At 48.4% G+C, this 19,875-nt stretch overlaps 1 protein-coding gene across 2 annotated transcripts in view; it reads left to right on the top strand.

Annotated features, from left to right (window-relative positions):
- LOC144594332 (fatty acyl-CoA hydrolase precursor, medium chain-like) overlaps positions 1–19,875 on the top strand; it is a 35,653-nt gene that overhangs the window by 8,367 nt on the left and 7,411 nt on the right. For both annotated transcript variants that reach the window (XM_078400707.1, XM_078400708.1), the window contains exons 6-13: positions 1,450–1,554; positions 3,548–3,652; positions 5,135–5,269; positions 5,762–5,836; positions 8,038–8,182; positions 9,566–9,712; positions 11,400–11,472; positions 12,744–12,916. In XM_078400707.1, the coding sequence (XP_078256833.1) occupies positions 1,450–1,554; positions 3,548–3,652; positions 5,135–5,269; positions 5,762–5,836; positions 8,038–8,182; positions 9,566–9,712; positions 11,400–11,472; positions 12,744–12,916 (958 nt within the window). The remainder of the gene's footprint in view (positions 1–1,449; positions 1,555–3,547; positions 3,653–5,134; positions 5,270–5,761; positions 5,837–8,037; positions 8,183–9,565; positions 9,713–11,399; positions 11,473–12,743; positions 12,917–19,875) is intronic.

Here is a 19,875-nt window from a genome sequence, read left to right as displayed (position 1 = left end):
CCTACGCTGCTCTCAGTCCTCCTTACCCCCCCCCCCCCCTCCCCACCCCACCCCGACTGCACTGCCCCAGACCCCACATTCCATTCCTCCTCTCCTCTCCTCATCTGCCCATCCTTTTCACCTTTTCTCCATCACTCCACCCATCTGCCAATCAAACCTTCCCTCTGACCTGTATCCACCTATCACCCAGAGGGCTGGAGTAACTCAGCGGGTCAGGCAGCATCTCTGGAGAAAAAGAATAAGTGATGACCCTTCTCATGAGTCTAAGTGAAAAAAGGGTCCCAGCCCGAAACATCACCTATCGTTTTTCTCCAGAGATGCTGCCTGACCCGCTGAGTTGCTCTGGCACTTTGTGTCTATTTTCAGTATAAACGAGCATCGGCAGTTCTTTGTTTCTATCACTCACCAGGCTTTGTCCTGCTCCTCCTCTTTTCCAGCTTTCTCCCCACCTACTCCATCAGTCAGAAGAAGAGTCCTGGCCTGACACGTCGTCTGTCCATTCCCTCCACAGATACCTGAACCATTGAGTTCCCCGAGCCCTGTGTTTTGCTCAAGATTTTGACATCTGCAGTACTTTATATCTCTGTGTCACCGGTGGTCTTGATTCTCTGTTCCCTTGCAATGTTCCCACTGGAGAGTGGGGTGATGTCCGCCCATCTCACCCCACACCCATGAGAAGTCCTCTGTACCCCATAGAGTCTTACAGCGTGGAAACAGGCCCCTTGATCTATCTTTCCCATTCCGACCACCCTGACCCATCTATACTAGTCCCATCTGTCTGTGTTTGGTCCATATCCCTCTAAAACTATCCGAATGTCTCTTAAATGTTATAATAGTACCAGCTGCAAATACCTTCTCTGGTAGCTCATTCCATACACCAATCACCCTTTGTGTAAAAAAAAGATGTTTCCATTAAATCTTTCACTGCTAACTTTAAATCTATGTCCTCTGGTTCTCGATTCCCCTAATCTGGCAAAAGATTGTGCATTGACCCGATCTATTCTCCTCATGATTTTATTCCTTGGTGTGCAGAAGGATGATGGGTGATCTTATAAAGGTGCATAAAGTCCTAGCCTGCTCAATCTCTCCGTAGCTCAGTCCCTTGAGTCCTGGCAGCATCCTGTTAAATCTTCTCTGCACCTTTCCAGCTTGACAACATCTTTCCTATGGCATGGTGACCAAAGCTGAACACAATAATCTAAACGTGGCCTCACCAAAGTCTTGTCCAACTGTAACATGACCTCCCAACTTCTATACTCAGTACTGATGTTGGCCAATGTGCGAAAAACCTTTTTAACCACCCTATCTACTTGCAACGCCACTTTCCATCTAAAACCTGTAACCTCCGAGCCGCTGTAACCACCACCCCCTCCTTCCCACTGCACTTCCACAGGCTGGGGCAAGAGCCTGCCGGTGAGACCCTGCTGATGCCTCCTGTTCTTCCTGCAGCTTGTTTCTCCGCTGGCCTCTGGCCTGTTTCACAGGGCGATCTCGGAAAGTGGCACCGCGCTTCTGAAGAGCTTTTTCAACAAAGATCCAATGTCATCGGCTCAGGTGAGTTAACTTGTTTCAAAAGTCTGCAATCTGCAGCTTTCCGGTGTGAAAATCTCCCACCGAGTTCAAACGCCCTCAAAGAACCAGGTCATGGAAAGAGCTTCATTGTTCCATTTCAGGACATTTGACAGTCAAACACTCTTGACTCACAGAGCAGCCGGCCCTTGTCCCGCCCCACTGGGGGTCGAGGAGGCTCGACCGTGTGGAGTACTTGCGGCTGAACAAATCCCCGTTCAGCCAGAAGTACTCGTCAGACCCAGGCGCCGTAATCCTTCCCGGGAGCCGGTCCCACACAACATGAGCCGCCTTTCCTCGACACCCTTCATCTCCCTCCGAGACGCAGGGAGGCGTGTCCTGTGCGGGCTCCTCCTCCACACCCTGCACTTCCTCGCCCTGGTCCATTGTCCGGACACAAAGTGGTGGTCGGTGTTGCCGTCCGGTCGCGAGGCCCCCCCCCGGTGGGGGTCCCTCTACGCAGGGACGTGGGGTGGAGGGTATTGCACCGAGGAGTCCCCTGCAACCTGTTCCTCTAGCGGTTCACAGACTCGCCAGCCGCCTGCCACTTGTGCGGTCTGGAAGTGTTTACATGGAGTGTGTGAGGTTGCAGCCACTGTTCCATTATCTAAAGGGGCTTCTCCTTACCTTCTGGCTGCACTTTTCACCCACCATTCTCATCTTTGCACACCCTGTGCATAGGGGAGAGGGTAGGGCCGAAGATGTCCTGGTTGGGTTGCTCCAGGGCCTGGCCAAGCTGGCCATCCGCGTGTCACGGCGCCAGGCGGAAGGGGGCTCTGCCAGAGCCAGCTGCCTGTCCCTTTTCCGGAGTTATGTCCGCACCCGGGTGGTGTTGGAGAGGGACTATCCATGGGCATCCTGGGGGATTTCCGGGACCGTGGGGCACTGCGGGGGGTGGAATGTATCCTGGACAAGGATTGTAATACAGTTGCATAATAGTTTACTTAATATATCTGTGTGTCGTGTATTATGGTGCTGGGTTCTGTTTTGTTTTATTGTATTGTAAATATAATATTTTTCATAATTGAATACATTTTTTGTTTAAAGAAAATCAGTGTAAAAATACAGGATAACGTGAATAATATTTAATGCAAGATGACAAGATAGTCCCAGGATCTCCGATGAGGTAGATAGTAGTTCAGGGCCACTTTCTAGTTGTTGATAGGATGGTTCAGTTGCCTGATAACAGCTGGAAATAAATTTGAATCTGGAGGTGTGCACATTCACACCTCTGTACCTCTTCCCTGATGGGAGGGGGGAGAAGGGGGAGTGACCAGGGTGAGACTGGTCCATGATTATGCTGGTGGCCTGGCTGAGGCAGCGTGAAGTGTAGATGGTTAATACACAAAAGGACACAAAGTGCTGGAGTAACTTAGTCGGTCAGGTGGCATCTCTGGAGAACATGGATAGATGACACCTGAAACATCACCTACCCGTGTTCTCCAGAGATGCTGCCTGACCCGCTGAGTTACTCCAGCACTTCGAGTGATCTGCAGGCTCTCGTCTTTGTCCTTTAGAGGATCTGGTGATGCTCACTGTGGGCGGTGGGCTGAGGAGTGGCAGATGGAATATAGTGTGGCTAAGTGTGGAATCATGCAGGTTGGCAGTAGGAATAAAGGCGTAGACCTATTTTCTAAATGTGGAGAACATTCAGAAACCACAGGTACAAATGGACATGAGTGCTGGTACAGTATTCCCAAACAGTTAATTTGCAAGTCAAATCGGTTGTAAGGAAGGCAAATGCAACACTAGCATTTATTTCGAGAGGAGTAGAATATAAAAACAGGGATGTAATGATGAGGCTTTATGGGGCACTAGTCAGACCTCATTTGGAGTATTGTGAGCAGTTTTGGGTCCCATATCTGAGGAAAGATGTGTTGGCATTGGAGAGGGCCCAGAGGAGGTTTATGGGAATGATTGAATGGTCTAGTACACTTGATGGGCTCCTGTAACTTTTTAACTGTCAACTCTGTTGCAGATGGTGGCCAACAAGACGGGCTGTGGCATGGACACTTCGCAGGAGCTGGTCAACTGCTTGAGGAGCAGGTCAGAAGAAGAGATGTTGAACCTCACCAATAGCAATGTAGGTGAAACCCACTGCGTTAGGTCCTCGCACTATGAGTGTTTCTGCTGCATGATCCAGGGTAACATTGCTGGCAGCAATGGTCTTGGGTTCAATGGTTCTTTATTGTCACGTGTGCCAAGGTGCATTGAAACTCTTTCATTGTATAGTTCAATAAATTCAAAGTACACGCACATGCACGCGCAGATGCAAACACTCACTCTCTCACACACTCGCACTCACACACGCGCTTGCATACACACACTGCAGGAGTGGTGGTGGAGGCAGGTACAATAGCTGAGTTTAAGAGTATTCAGGAAAGGCACATGGATCAGCAGGGAATAGAGGGGTATGGATCACATGCAGGCAGAAGGGATTAATTAAACCTGGCATCATGCTCAACACTGACATGGTGGACCAAAGGCCCTGTTTCTGCTCTATGTTCTTTAGTTTATTTTATTTATGGTCACGTGCACTGAGGCACAGTTTCGTTGCGTGCTAACCAGTCAGCAGAAAGACTATACATGATTATAATTGAGCTGTCCACAGTGCACAGATACAGGATAAAGGGAATAACGTTTAGGGCAAGATAAAGTCTGATTAAACTCAGTCCGAGGGTCTTCAATGTAAATCTGGACATGTTCAAATGATTCCTCCCTACCATGGGAATGATACTTCAAAATAATCCATTGATTCGGGAGAGTTTTTGGATGTTGTGTGATCTTTCTCTCTGACCTACTGTCTTGCTAACAGAACACCTGGAAGTTCTGGCCCAAAGGTTACTGATCTCCTGGCTCTGGAACCACGTGTACATTCACCACATGTCTGAACTCTTTCACAGCTGCGTTTCTCACACTATTCTCCACTGACTTTTGTTTTACGTTAGAGATACAGCTTGGGAAAGAAAAGTCACCTTACAACCCGGCAGTACGACCCTCTCTCTCATTCCTCCCCCACCCGAGTCATCGGGCTAGTTTCACTGCCGTCCTGTTGAGTTTTGCTATCTGTATAACTCGTTATCACCCACCCCACAGCCAACAATGGACCATTATGGGCTCCACCTTTCCTTGATCATCGTTCTTTGTGCATATCTTTCATTCATTTGTTCCATATCAAAATATATATCACCATCTATATCTGGGCCCGAAGCGCCACCTGTTCCTTTTCTCCAGAGATGCTGCCTGGTCCGCTGAGTTACGCTATGTCTATCATCGGTTTCAACCAACATCTGCAGTTCCTTCCAACACATGAAAAAAAGGCTGTAGACTACATCGCCCTACACACTGGAGGCAATTTACAATTTGCAGAAACCAGTTAACCTACAAACGTGTACGTCTTTGGAGTGTGGGAAGAAACCAGAGCACTTGGAGAAACCTCACACAGTCACAGAGAGAACGTACAAACTCGGAGTCGGGATCGAACCCGGTTCTCTGGCGCTTTGAAGCAGGAACTCTACCGCTGTGCCACTGTGTTAAGCCTGTTTCTTTTTCTGTTTCCCAAAAGCCGTTCGCACCTATAGTGGTGGACGGAGTGTTCCTGACCAAAGAAGTTGATCAACTCCTTGAGGCAAAGCAGTTCAACATGGTACCATACCTGTTGGGAGTCACTAACCATGAAGTTGGCTGGCTTTTGGCTCAGGTGAGATTAAGTTAACCTCAATGAAGGAAATCACTCGGAAACGTTGACCCTCCCTCTGTCTCCACAGATGCTATCCAACACGCTGAGCTCTTCCAAAAGTTGGAGGAGTCAAAGATCTCCTTGACAACAGATCTTTGTGATTCCAGATCTTTTTTGGGGCAGGATCGGAAATGTCAGCTGTGGTTCCAGAGAGTGTGTTGGAAGATGGGCAAGGTTTGGCCGGTTGGCACAGTGGAAGTCAGCTGTGCTGGTGGCCATATCTAACGTTTTGGGCACAAGGAACATGGGAGATGTGAGGGGAATCTTTCCCTTCCAGTGATGTCTACCATCTGCGCCACTGTGCCTCCATGAGTAGGAGCAGTCGCTTGACCCCACATATAGTGAGGTTTATGGGATCCATGCGCACTGGGTTGTGGGTAGGCAGCTGAGTGCATTGATCTATAAATTATGGATGTATGCACTACCCTTCTCACTGCTGTATTTTCTCAACAGTTCTTTAATCGGCCTGGCTGGGAGGAAGGAATGGACAGAGAGGTGGCAGAGAAGGCCATCCGATCCACAAAAATTGTGAGTTTCTCAACCCCCACTCGCCTGTTGGGATGAATTCCTGCAAATGTCTTCAGTCTGTTAAACTTGAGGCCAACGTTGACCACGTTGGAAGATAAACGCTAAGTGCTGGAGTAACTCAGTGGGTCAGGCAGCATCTGTGGAGAAAAGGACCAGGTGATGTTTCGGGCCGAGACGCTTCCTCAAACTCCTCGAGATTACCGATGCTTCCATTACCGTCTCCCCAGACAAATATCAGTTTGAAGAAGGGTTCCGGCCTGAAACGTCACCTAATCCTTTTCGTCAGAGATGCTGCCTGACCCGCTAAGTTACTCCAGCATTTTGTGTCTATCTTCGGTGTAAACCAGTGTCTGCAGTTATAATAATAATAATAAGCCTTTATTATCATTGTACTTAGAGATACAACAAAATTAGGAGAGCTACTCCTGATCAGTGCAACCAAAACAAGTTAAAAACACATCCACTATGTCATTTAAATGCTTAAAGTAGTAAATGGATATATATGGATATATATATAAATGGATATATATATCACACCTAGGTACAATAGTTCCTTCCTACACGTTTTGACCGTGTTGGATTTGTGCGTCAGTACCTCTTCCACCATTGTCATGGGAGGGTTGTGGCTGCCAGAGTGATGATGGAGATGGTTCTCATGTACGGTCACCGTTTCAACAGGTCAGAACGAGCTGCCAGAGGAGGCATTCAGAGTCATGGAGTCATACAACATGGAAACAGGCCCTTCGGCCCAATTCGGCCTTGCTGACCAAGTTGTGAAAGGGCCTGTTTCCATGTTGTATCGCTGTGTGACTGGAGGGGTTTCTTGTTTCAACTAGTGGGAGATCCTCAAACAAGGGGAAGAATTACAAGATGTAAGGTTTAAGGTGAGAGGGGAAAGATTTAGGAACCTGAGGGTGACACACAGGGTGCTGGGTATATGGAAAGAGCTGCCGAAGGAGGTAGTTGAGGCAGATACAATTTAAAAGATATTTGAACATGTATGTGGATAGGAAAGGTTTAGAAGGCTAGGGGCCAAACGTGGGCAGGTGGGACTAGTGTAGATGGGGCACCTTGGTTGGCATGGGCAAGTTGGGCTGAAGAGCCTGTTTCTGCGCTGTATGCCTCTATGGTTTTGTCAGGCTGTGTAAGATTATTCCTGTCCATTCGGGAAGCCTGTGAAGGATTGCTTCTCCTGCAGGGAGTGGAGGCAGGAGCATTGGAAGCTCTCTGGTGGTTTGACGGAGCAGATGGATTGTGGCTGGACTGGGGTCAAAGGGACAGGTTTAAGGTGAGAGGGGAAAGATTTAAGAGGGACCTCAAATGGCGACTTTTTAACTAAAGGGTGGTCCGTATCAGGAATGAGCTGCCAGAAGAAGCTATAGAAGAGGATACAGCTACAATTTTTAAAAGGCATTTGGGAAGGTATATAGATAGGAAGGGTTCAGTGGGATATGGGCCAAGTGCAGGCAAATGGGACTAGCCCAGGATGCCAAGTTGGTGTGCATGGACATCCTGTAAATTCTTAGAGTCGGGCAGCTCATTTCATTCACCCACCAAACTCTGAATGAAGGGTTGTCCCTCGGTTCCTATTAAATCTTGCCCTCTCACCTTAAACCCATATTCTCTGGTTCTTGAAAAGACTGTTTTTACCCGATCTATTCCTCTCATGCTCTTATACACCTCAATAAGATCACCCCTCAGCTTCCAGCACTCCAAGGAATAAATTCCTAGCCTGCCCAACCTCTCCCTCCAGCTCAGGCTCTTGAGTCCTGGCAACGTCCTCGTGAATGTTCTCTGCATCCTTTCCAGCTTAATGACATCTTTCCTATAGCATGGTGCTCAAAGGTGAACAAGTGCGGTCTCACCCATGCCGTGTACAACTGGAACATAACATCCCAACTTGGGATCCAATCCTTGGAGCCGCAAGGAACTGCAGATGCTGGTTCAGAAATAAGGAAGCTGTGTGCTGGAGGAAGTCGGTGGGTGGAACAGCATCTCTGGAGCACATGGGTGGGTGACTTCAGACACTGAAAATGTCATTACCCATGTTTCCCAGGGGGTGCTGTTTGACCTGTTGAGTTACTCCAACACTTTGTGTTTATTTTTTACCCCAACTTCTTAATACCCTGACAGGTGAAAGCCAGCGTTTAAGTGCTGGCGGGTCTGACTGCCTCTGTGTTGCTTCCATTCTCTGAGGATAGCTGGCGGAGGAGGAAGTGGAGCAAGTCCTGGATGAATACATGGGAGACACGCAGGACAGGATTCAGATCCGGGACAGGCAACTTGAGCTGCTGGGAGACGTGTTCATGGTGTTTCCAACTGTCCGCACTGCAAGGTTATGCCGAGGTATCAGATCCAAGCAAGTAACCCCCAAAACCCATGCAATACAGCCCTGGGGGGCAGCATCTTCCACTCACAGGTGGTCTATACCTGGGAAGAGCAAGCTATGGTGCCATTTTAAAGGGGTTATTAATTTATCGCAATAATTCGTTATTAAATGTGTATTGTATCTATGTGTATTGTGTTATAGACCTGTTACGGTTTGAGTTTAGTACTTTAGATTTTAGAGAAACAGCGCGGAAACAGGCCCTTTGGCCCACCGAGTCCGTGCTGACCAGTGATCACCCCGTACTCAAGCACTATCTTGCACATTAGGGACAATTTTACAACTTGCCAAAGCCAATTAACCTACAAACCTGTACGTCTTGGGCACATGCCTGGACAATGCTGCCGGGGGTGGTGTGGAGGCAGATACATTGAAGAGATTTGTGGATAGGCATATGCATTTGGAGGGATCTGAGTTTAACTTGACATCATTTTGGCATGGACATTATGGGCCGAAGGGCCTGTTCCTGTGCTGTACTGTATACAGGACATAAAACAGTACAGTGCAGGAACAGGTCCGATGGTCCACAATGTCCATGCCGGCCATGATGCTGTTAAACTAATCTCCTCTGCCTGCAGGTGATCTGTACCTCTCCATTCCCTGTGTATTCGTGCCTATCTAAAAGCCTTTTAATCTGCCTCCACCACCACCCCTGGCAGCGTCCCAAGCCCCCACATAGTAAAACACTTCCGGAGATGCCTTATTTCATCCGTGTGACTCACTGACCAGATTAACCCCATTCCCCTGGTCCCAGCTTTTAGCCTCTGGGTTATGGATCTCTCTGCCACCTACCCCCACCATTTGGGCCAGAGAGTTCCAGACCCCCTTGAGTACCATGGTGGAGCAGTGGAGTTGCTGCCTTACGGGGCCAGAGACCCTGGTTCGATCCTGACCTCGGGTGTTGTCTGTATGGAAATTGCACGTTATCCCTGTGAGCGCGTGGGTTTCCTCCCACATCTCAAAGACGTACAGGTTTGTAGGTTAATTGGTTTCTTTAAATTGTCCCTGGTGTGTGGGAAAGAACTAATGTGAACGGGTGATTGCCGGTCAGTGCGGACTCTGTGAATGAGTGATTGCCGGTCAGTGCGGACTCTGTGAACGAGTGATTGCCGGTCAGTGCGGACTCTGTGAATGAGTGATTGCCGGCCGGTGCGGACTCTGTGCCTGTGACTGTGTCCGCGCTGTATCTCTAAACTAAAATCCTTGTTTTGTTTACTTTACAGATGAATTTTGATCCTTGCCTCTCAGTACTGAATCCCCTTCCGCGATACAGAGGACCTGCCTCAGACTGCCCACGCCCCCTGCCGCTCCAGGTACTAACCCATCTTGTTGCCCTTCCACAGATGCGGGCATCCCGGTGTTTCTGTACGAGTTCCAGCACAGCACCAGCATCATCCGCCACCGGCCCGACTTCGTGAAGGCTGACCACGGAGAAGAGCTCGGCTACGTCTTTGGTTCTCCCTTCTGGGATGGAGACATGGTTTTAACAGGTGAGCCAGGTGCTGGGAGGTGGGACCTCCTCTCTCAGTCGCACAGTCCACAGTCCACTCTGACAAAGTGTCAGAGGTAAACTCAGCGGGACGTGTTGGTCAGCATGGATGGGATGGGCCGAAGGGTCTGTTTCCCTGCTGTCTGCCTCTCTGAGTGTTCCAGCACACTCCTGATTCTGCCTATCCCATTTACTTTCCCCTGAACTCACCTTTCTTTCACCTTAAACGTTACCCCACTTCACCTTCCCTCCCTTCCCCTGATCACCGGCCCTTCTCTCCTCCTGTGACACACTCTTATTCAACGTCAGGTTTAGGTTTAGTTTAGATTAGATTTAATTTAGTTTAGGTTTAGGTCTGATTGAGTTGGGTCTGATTGAGTTCAGTCTGATTGGGTTCAGTTTGATTGAGATTAGTTTATTATTGTCACGTTTACCGAGGTACAATGAAAAGCTTTTATTTGTGTATTATCCAGTCAGCGGAAAGAAGACACATGTTTACAATTACATCCACAGCGTAGAGATGCAGGATGAAGAGAATAACGTTTAGCGCAAGATAAAGTCCAGTAAGGTTCGATTAAAGATAGTCCGAGCGTCTCCAATGAGATAGATGGTAGCTCAGGACCGCTCTCTAGTTGTGATAGGATGGTTTAGTTGCCTGATAACAACTGGGAAGAAACTCCCTAAATAGAAACTGATTGTTGACTTCAGAAAGGGGAAGTCGAGAGACCGAGGCACCAGTTGTTATTGGTGAGTTGGTGGTGCAGAGAGTTAGCAGCTTCAAATTCCTGTGTGTTAACATCTCAGATGACCTGCCCTGGGCCCAGCACATAAACGCAGCCATGAAGAAGGTTTTCTGCTGTCTCTACTTTCTTAGGAGTTTAAAGAGATTTGATATGTCTCCAAAAAACTCTTACAAATTTTGACAAATGTATTGCAGAAAGTATCCTGACTGGCTGCATCATGGCCTGGTTTGGCAATTCCAACAGAGGACCACAAGAGGCTGCAGAGAGCGGTGGACATCACGAGCACAGCCCTCCCCACCATCCAAAGCATTGACACCAGGGCGCTGCCTCAAGAAGGCGGCATCTATGATCACGTATCCCCCACCGTCCGGCTGTGACCTCTTCTCACTGCTACTGTCTGGCAGGGGGTACAGAAGCCTGAAGTCCCACGCTGAAGATAGACAAAGTGCTGGAGTAACTCAGCAATTCAGGCAGCATCTCTAGAGTAAAGAAATGGATGTTTCGAGTTGGAACCCTTCTTCAACCTTAAACAGTTGGGTTCCGACCCGAAACGTCACTTATTGCTTTTCTCCAGAGATGCTGCCTGACCCGCTGAATTACTCCAGCATTTTGCATCTACCCTCGGTATAAACCAGCATCTGCAGTTCCTTCCTGTGCATGAAGTCCCTCCCACACCACTAGGTCCAGGAACAGCTACTTTCCTACAACCATCAGCCGACCCACACAACCCTAATCCCACCTCAGAATACTGCTCTTGTAAGGACTTTCTAAATATGGTTTTGAACCAATGTCTTGTTTTTCTTTATATTGTCTTCTTTCTTTTAGAATTTTTATGTGTAATGTATTAATAGTTTATGTTCTTGTGTGTTGTCTGAGTCTTTGTGCCTGTGATGTTCCTTGCTGTACTTGTGCAGATGACAATAACCTTGAGCATGACTCTTGCAGAGAACGTCACGGCAGAAGAGCTGGCTTTAAGCAGAACTGTGATGAGTTACTGGGCCAACTTTGCCAAGAACGGGTAAGAGACACCATGAACGGTCGGACAACCTTTGGCTCAACTCGTCTGTGCCCACCTCGATGCCCCATCCCAGCCAGACCCGTTTGATGGGGTAAAGTGGCTATCATTGATCTGCTGGGAGGCGGAGATCCAGCTCCCTGCCCGGGCTCCTATGCACAGATACGGTTTCCCTCTCCACCCTCCCACTGCCCCTCAGTATCTCAAATCCCATGAATTCTCTGAATACTAAGGAAGATGATAGAACCTTTACCCCAGGGTGGAAATGTCAAAGACCATAGTGCATAGCTTTAAGGTGAGAGGGGCAAGCTGTAAAAGAGATGTTTGGGGCGTTTTTTTTACACAGAGGGTGGTGGGTGCCTGGAACGCACTGCTAGGAGTGGTGGTGGAAGCAGATACGATAGTGACATTTAGAAAGTCGCATAGATATGCAGGAAATAGAGGGATTGTGGATCACGTGCAGGCAGAAGAGATTAGTTTAACTTCGCATCATGTTCAGCGCGGGCATTGTGGGCAGAGGGGCCTGTTCCTGTACGGTGCCGTGTTCTTAGTTTAGTTTAGACCTTCAGCGGGAACCATTCCTTCGGCCCGCCGAGTCAGCGTGACCAACTAGTTTCACACTAGTTCTAAGCTATACACTAGGGACATTTTACAGAAGCCAATTATCCTGCAAACCTGCCTGCCTTTGGAATGTGGGAGGAAACCAGAGCACCTGCGAAAAACCCACAGTGAATATGCAAATTCTGCAGTCAGCACCCACAGTCAGGATCAAACCCGAGGCTCCCGCGCTGTAAGGCCCAACTCTACCGCTGCTCCTCTGTGACGCGCGCACTGTTCTCTGGGACGGGTGTTGGGTTTGGGAGGTGCTGAGGTTTGCCCTGGGTGGACTTTGTAGCCTGTACCCTCGCAGGGTGAGCTGGGAGAGGCGGGGGTGGGAGATGGTGGGGTGTGGGTGGGAGATGGTGGGGTGGGGGAGTGTGAGCATGGGAGTATGGGGTGGGGGAGTGTGAGGTGGGAGAGGTGGGAGATGGTGGGGTGGGGGAGTGTGAGGTGGGAGAGGTGGGAGATGGTGGCTGGGGGAGTGTGAGGTGGGAGTATGGGGTGGGAGATGGTGAGGGAGTGTGAGGTGGGAGTAGGGGGAGTGGTGGAGTTGGAGGGCGAGTGGGGGAGGGGAGGGAGTGGGGGAGAAGGAGTAAAGGGAGTGGGCTGCCGTTTTAGTGGGCTGCGGTCTCGGTGGAATGAACGCTCCCTAACATTGGGGTTATTGTTGGCAGGGACCCGAATGGTGAGGGGCTGGAGTTGTGGCCGGCCTACGGCAGGAACGAGAGCTACCTGCAGCTGGATGTGACCCAGGTTGCCGGGACGCGGCTGAAGGAGCAGCGGATGAGGTTCTTCACCGAGACCCTGGGCCGCAGCCTGGGGTCGGAGAGGGAACCGCCACTGACAGGTGACACAGAGAACCGGCAGGAACTGTAGCCTCCAGTAACCACCTCTGCTCAAATCAACTAACCCTCTCTGGACTTGACTTTAATCGGGATCTCGGTGTCACACGGACAACGCGGCCATCTTGTCGGGTAAAATGAGGAACCGTGGGAAACGAGGGCAGGAAGAAGCCACTGCGAACCGTCTAGACCGACACACAATGTGCTGGAGGTAATCACCGGCTCAGGCAGCATCTGCGGAGAGAATGGACAAACGGTGAATAGTGTCCCAACGTGAAACATCATCGGTCCATTCCCCCCAAAGATGCTGCCTGACCTGCTGTTCCTCCAGCACTTTGTGTTTTTCTGAGGATTCCAGCGTCTGCAGTTCCTTGTGTCTACATTAACTGGCTTTCTTTACCAAGGTTGCTGCCTGACATGCTGAGTTCTTCCACCCGTTTCTGTTTTTGTTTCAGATTCCAGTATTTCTGCAGTTTTAGCAGTTTGCATCATCTGCTTCAGAGTTGATTGCTGATACATAGTCATACAGCGTGAAAACAGGCCCTTCGGCCCAACATGTCCTATCTCCACGGTCCCACTTGTCTGCGTTTGGCTCATATCCCTCTAAACCTATCCTATCCATGTATCTGTCTAATGTTCCTTAAACGTTACAATAGTCCCTCCGTCAACAAACCTCCTCTGGCAGCTCGTTCCAAACACCCATCACCCTTTGTGTGAAAGAATTACCCCTCAGATTCCGATTAAAATGTATCCCCCTTCACCTGGACATTTTCTGCTCATTCCCCCATCCTTTACCCTCACTGCGTCACAACATTGGTTGATAATAATTACTACATCTCAGGCTTAATATTCACACTTGATCCAACAGCAGGTGGTTTGTGGTTGAAGAGAGCCTCAGATGCCACCACTGTGTGGAGCTGTCAGCTCACCACACTCCTGAAAGTCCCGATCTTCATCTCAAACCAAGAGTCTCCAACACAGAAGCAGTTTTGGAGATACAGGGAACTCCAGATCTGCAAGCTTGAACAAGACACAAAGTGCTGGAGGAACTTAGCGCGGCACAGTGGCGCAGCCAGTAGAACTGCAGCCAGAGACCTGGTTTCGAACCTGACCACGGGCTCTATCTGTACGGAGTTTGCAAATTCTCCCTGTGACCGCGTGGCTTTCCTCCTGGAGTGTGTTTGTAGGTCAATTGTCCCTCTGTAAATTGCCCTTGCGAGCAGGGAGTAGATGAGAAAGTGGGATTACATAGAACTAGTGTAAACAGGTTATCGACGGTCAGCGTGGACTCAGTGGGCCGAACAGCCTCTTACCATGCTGTATCCTTCAATCAATCTGCATTTCTATAGCTCAGGCCCTCAAGTCCTGGCAACATCCTTGTAAATCTTCTCTGCACCCTTTCCAGCTTAACGACATCCTTCCCGTAGCAGGGTGACCAAAACTGAACAGCATACTCGGAGTGTGGCCTCACCAATGCCTTGTGTCACTGTAATCTTCAGAGCTATGCAAATAATGTGCCTTAATTGCCATTCACTATAAGTTAGTGATAATTGATTTTTGTCGAATGGCCGATAAATATCTTCACCTTTCCAAATAATATAATCAACCAGGCCGATCAGGTAGGAAAGGCTTGGTAGACCTATCTTACTCTCTCTTATCAATCCCCAGTAAAAAACCTTTTACTGTACTTCGGTACACGTGGCAATAATAAAATTAACTAATTTGATTAGCTGAAAGTCATCAAGGTGGTTGAATATTCTACCTGTAATCGGAGACTAAGTCAGTGCTTTATTTGCGACTGTACAAAGCATCAGCGCCTCTAAAGAGTTTAAAACTAGATTTTTAAATTTTTTAACTTAAAAAGATCTGTAAGGTTTCAAATAATAAAAGTTATTAATTAGGCGGTCAGGCCCTTAAATAGCAGATAGTGGGTAGGTGACATTTCAGAATGTCACCTAGCGATGTTCTGCAGAGATGCTGCCTGACTGACCCGCTGAGTTACTCCAGCACTTTGTGCCTATCTTTGGTATAAACCAATATCTGCAGTTCATTGTTATTACAAGCAGCTTAATGTAGGGTGATCCATCTGGAGAGATAGAGGAACTCTACCGTACCGGTATCTCTTTGTCCACAGAGACAGCACTGGACAAATGTATTCGCTAGAGATGGACATTGAGCTAATCAGTCTGCTCTCTCATGCACTTCTCTTAAACAGTGACGTGACTTGCGCAGTTTTCCAGTTAGATGGAGCAGCTTTGGAACAGAGAGAATTATAGATGGTTGTGCCCGGGGCCTCTGCAGTCCTGTCGTCGACTTGCTCTGAAACTGTGATGGAAAGCCTGGATCTGTGGCCATGCCACTCGCTGCTGCTGCTGGTTCTTTCATTGATGTTATTTTGAATTTAATTCTGGTGATTCGCTTTCTCCAATCCCAACAGGAAATGCCTCTTGGGGTAATAATGCATTGTCAGCCTCTGCAATAAAAGGATAAAATGTACACAACCAACTGGCCTGCGTTGCCTTTGTTACCCTGCATCTCTAAGGAGACACAGGGGTCTCCTGGCCATCTGACTGCTTCTAACATTGGTTGGTGTGGGTTTTCAAGTTGATAAACAAGGCCTTTCAAGCCTGCCCCATTTGGGACTTGGGCCTAGGTGTCCCACCCCTCCCCAGCACTAATCCTGAATTTCGATCTGAAGGAAAAAGTTTGTCATAGGAGCAGAATCTGGCCATTCGGCCCATCAAGTCTACACCGACATGCAATCATGTCTTTCCCTCTCAACCCCATTCTCCTGCCTTCTCCCTGTAACCTTTGACCCCCTTACTAACCAAGAACTTGTCAATCTCCGCCTTAAAAATACCAATGACGGTCTCCACAGCCGTCTGTAGCAATTAAATCCACAGATTCACCACCCTCTGGCTAAAGAAATTCCTCCTCGTCTCCTTTCTGAAGGTGTGTCCTTTTATTCTGAGGCTGTGTTTAGTTTAGTGATGCAGCATGGAAAAGGCCCTTTGGCCCACATAGTCCATGCTGACCAGCGATCACTTCGTACACTAGCAGTATCCGACACACTAAGGACAATGTGCAATTTTTACCAAAGCCAATTAACCTACAAACCTGTATGTGGGAGGAAGCCAGAGCACCCGGAAAAAACCCCACGCGGTCATGGGGAGAATGTACAAACTCCGTACAGACAGCATCTATGGTCAGGATCAAACCTGGGTCTTTGGCACTGTAAGGCAGCAACTCTACCACTGTGCTACTGGGCCTCAATGTTCCCAAGGGCCACTTGGCTTTGTAATCTATATTCATTGGGTGATATCATATATAGGCGCAGTTTCCAGACAAAAAATTGTGGAAATTTGATGAACTGTGAGGAGGATGGTGATAGACTTCAGGAGAGATATGATCAGGCTGGTGGATGGGCCAAGAAATGGCAGATGAAGTTTAATGCAGACCAGCACCATGTGTCTCAAACAGGAGAAGGCAAACGCTGGAGCAACATAACATTTAAAATACATTTGCCTGGGCTCATGGGCCTGAGCTACAGGGAGAGGTTGAGCAGGCTAGGACTTTATTCCTTGGAGCGCAGGAGGATGAGGGGTGATCTTATACAGGTGTACATAATCATGCAAGTCTTTTACCAAGGTTAGGGGAATCAAGAACCAGAGAACATGGGTTTAAGGTGAGGGCAAGATTTAATAGGAACCCGAGGGGTAACTTTTTTACACTAAGAGTGGTAGGAGGAGGTAGTTGAGGCAGGTGTTATCGCAACATTTAAGAAACATTTATAGAGGTATATGAATAGCATAGGTTTAGAGGGATATTGGTTAAACGAGGTGGGACTAGTGTAGATGGAATTGGAAAGACGGCTTGTATTCACTGGAATTTAGAAGGATGAAAGGGGATCTTATAGAGACATATAAAATTATGAAAGGACTGGACAAACTAGATGCAGGAAAAATGTTCCCAATGTTGGGGGAGTCCAGAACAGACCTAACCTGGGCAGCTGGGACTATCATAGAGGGTGTCTTGGTCACCATGGACAAATTGGGCTGATGGGCCTGTTTCCATTCTGTGTGACTCCATGATGAAGTGTCTGATAGTGGGGGGGGGGGGGGGGGGGGAGAGTGCGACTGTGAGGGTTGGCTATTCGTGAAATGTTCTTGGAATCAGTCAGTTGTCTGATTGGAAACAGGCCCTTCGGCCCATCTTGACTTTGCTGACCAAGTTGGCATACTGGGCTAGTCCCATGTGTGTGCACTTGGCCCATATCCCTCTAGACCCTTCCTATCCATATATTTATCCAAAAGTCGTAATTGTGTTGCTGGATGGGTTAAATGGCCAGCTGACGTGGAGTAATGTTTGGGTGGAACATAAGATGCAAAGTGTCAGGCAGAGATTGGCACAGACATTGGACAGAGCCTATGGGGCTCACCGTGAGGCTGAGTTCCACGTAGAGTTGACAAAGCGGCTGGTTCAGAGCGGAGCAGTCGGCTGCCCGAGGCCGGAGCAACCCTGGCGATTGGCACCTACACGCCGAACACACACGGCGTCTTCCACGGCGAGGTGGCCTCTGCCGCCCGATGGACCGCTGCTGCTCCCTGGTCGTGCTCAGCATCTGCACCGCTGGGTGGTGGAGGGTTCCCTCGGCCGGTGAGTGGAGGGGAGGAGGGGAGAGGGAGGATGGAATGGACATGGATGATAGGAAGAAAGAATGCAACTGGTAGAAAGGGCTTTTAAAAGACACTAAGTGCTGGAGTAACAGCGGGTCAAGCAGCATCTCTGGAGAACATGGATAGATGACGTTTCGGGTCAGGACCCTTCCGTCTGAGAGGGAGACTAGCCCAGTCTCTGAATCCAGGGATTATAAAATCATGCTCAACCTGACCCGCTGAGTTACGCCCACAATTATATATTCATTTGGTAAGGCAGCATTTGCAGTTCCTTGTTTCTACAGAAAGGGCTTATCTTTATTTCACCGTCTCGGGAAACACTGAGGGAACCCTTTTCACACAGAGGGCGGTGGGTACATAGAACGAGCTGCCAGAGGAGGTAGCTGAGGCAGGTACTATAACAACATTTAAAAGAAACTTGAGATAGATACAAAAAAGCTGGAGTAACTCAGCGGGGCCGGCAGCATCTCTGGAGATAATTGACAGGTACATGGATAGGAAAGATTTAGAGCGATATTGTCCAAACACAAGCCAATGGAACTAAGAAGAGGCATCGTGGTTGGCACGGAGTCGTTGGGCCGAAGGGCCTGTTCCCATGCTGTATGACTCGAATACCTGAAACACTGCAGAGAACAGGCCAGTAGCTTCTGGTTAAATGCACGAGGACAACGTGTTGAGATGTTCAAACAAGGGGGGAGAGCCAAGACACAAGGAACTGCAGGTGATGGAATCTAGAACAAAACACAAAGTGCAGGAGGAACTCAGCGGGTCAGGCAGCATCTGTGGAGGGAATGAGCAGACAACGTTTAAGGTCAGGTCGACAGGGTGAAAGGGGAGGTGGGAGTGGGACAACGTTTGGCAAGTGATAGGTGGGGGGGTGATTGGCACATGGGTGGAATAAGGCCAGAGGTGTAAAGGAGACAAAGGGGAGTCACATCCAGAGAGGAGGAATGAAATTTAAATCCAGAGGGAGAAAGGTGGAAAGGGACCGCACCTGCAGTATTGGATGTAAATTTAGTCTCCTAAGTTGAGGAATGACATTATTGATATTGAGGGAGTGCAGCGTAGGTTCACCAGGTGAATTCCCGGGATGGAGGGACTGACAAATGGTGAAAGAATGGGTCGACTGGGATTTAGGAGGATGAGAGGGGATCTTATAGAAACATATAAAATTCTTAAAAGATTGGACAGGCTAGATGCAAGAAAAATGTTCCCGATGTTGGGGGAGTCCAGAACCAGGGGTCACAATTTAAGAATAAGGGGTAGGCCATTTAGGACTGAGATGAGGAAAAACCTTTTCACCCAGAGAGTTGTGAATCTGTGGAATTCCCTGCCACAGAAGGCAGTGGAGGTCAATTGACTGGATGTTTTCAAGAGAGAATTAAATTTAGCTCTTAGAGCTAAAGGAATCAAGGGATACAGGGGAAAAAGCAGGAAAGCGGTACTGATTTTAGATGATCAGCCATGATCGTACTGAATGGCGGTGCTGGCTGGAAGGGCCAAATGGCGTATTCCTGAAGCTATTTTTCTATGTTTCTAAAAGAAAGTGAAAACACATACATCCAGATTCAGGGACAGTTTCTTCCCAGCTGTTATCAGGCAACTGAATCATCCTATCTCCAACTAGTGAGCAGTCCTGACCTACCATCTATCTCATTAGCGACCCTTAGACTATCTCTAATCGGACTTAACTGAACTTTATCTTGTTATTCGCTTTATTGTGTATGTGTACACTGTCGACGACTTGATTGTAATCATGTATAGTCTTTCCGCTGACTGGATAGCATGAAACAGAAAAAAGCATTTCACTGTATCTTGGTGCAAGTGACACTAAACTAAACTAAACTAAACTAAACTAAACTAAACTGCACCATTTCTGATAGACTGGCATCAGTGCTCTGGTGCTGAGGGAGGAGTGTCCCTGGGAGACACCCACATCCTGTCAACCACTCCCCCACCATCTAAGGTCAAGAGTGTTTAATGGTCGTCTGTTCCAGTAAAGGAACAATGAAAATCCTACTTGTTGCAGCTGAACAGGCCATTAACAGTAACATGCAGATCGTGCAGGATGTAATAATCAACCATACAGGACATTAATAATCAATAATGCTAGGTAACCAGATCGTAACAATGCAAAACCAAAGTCCGTAGTACAACCTGAAACAAAATCCATAGCAGGTCACAGTTACTGAAGTATAGCTGAGGTCAGTGTGGTGATGAGCCTGGTGGTTGTTGGGAAGATTGAAGCTGGAGATCACTGTTCTCAGTCTCCTATACCTTCTTCCCGA

Source organism: Rhinoraja longicauda, chromosome 6, assembly GCF_053455715.1.
Source record: "Rhinoraja longicauda isolate Sanriku21f chromosome 6, sRhiLon1.1, whole genome shotgun sequence".
Lineage (NCBI taxonomy): Eukaryota > Metazoa > Chordata > Chondrichthyes > Rajiformes > Arhynchobatidae > Rhinoraja > Rhinoraja longicauda.
This window is presented reverse-complemented; position numbering and strand designations above follow the sequence as displayed.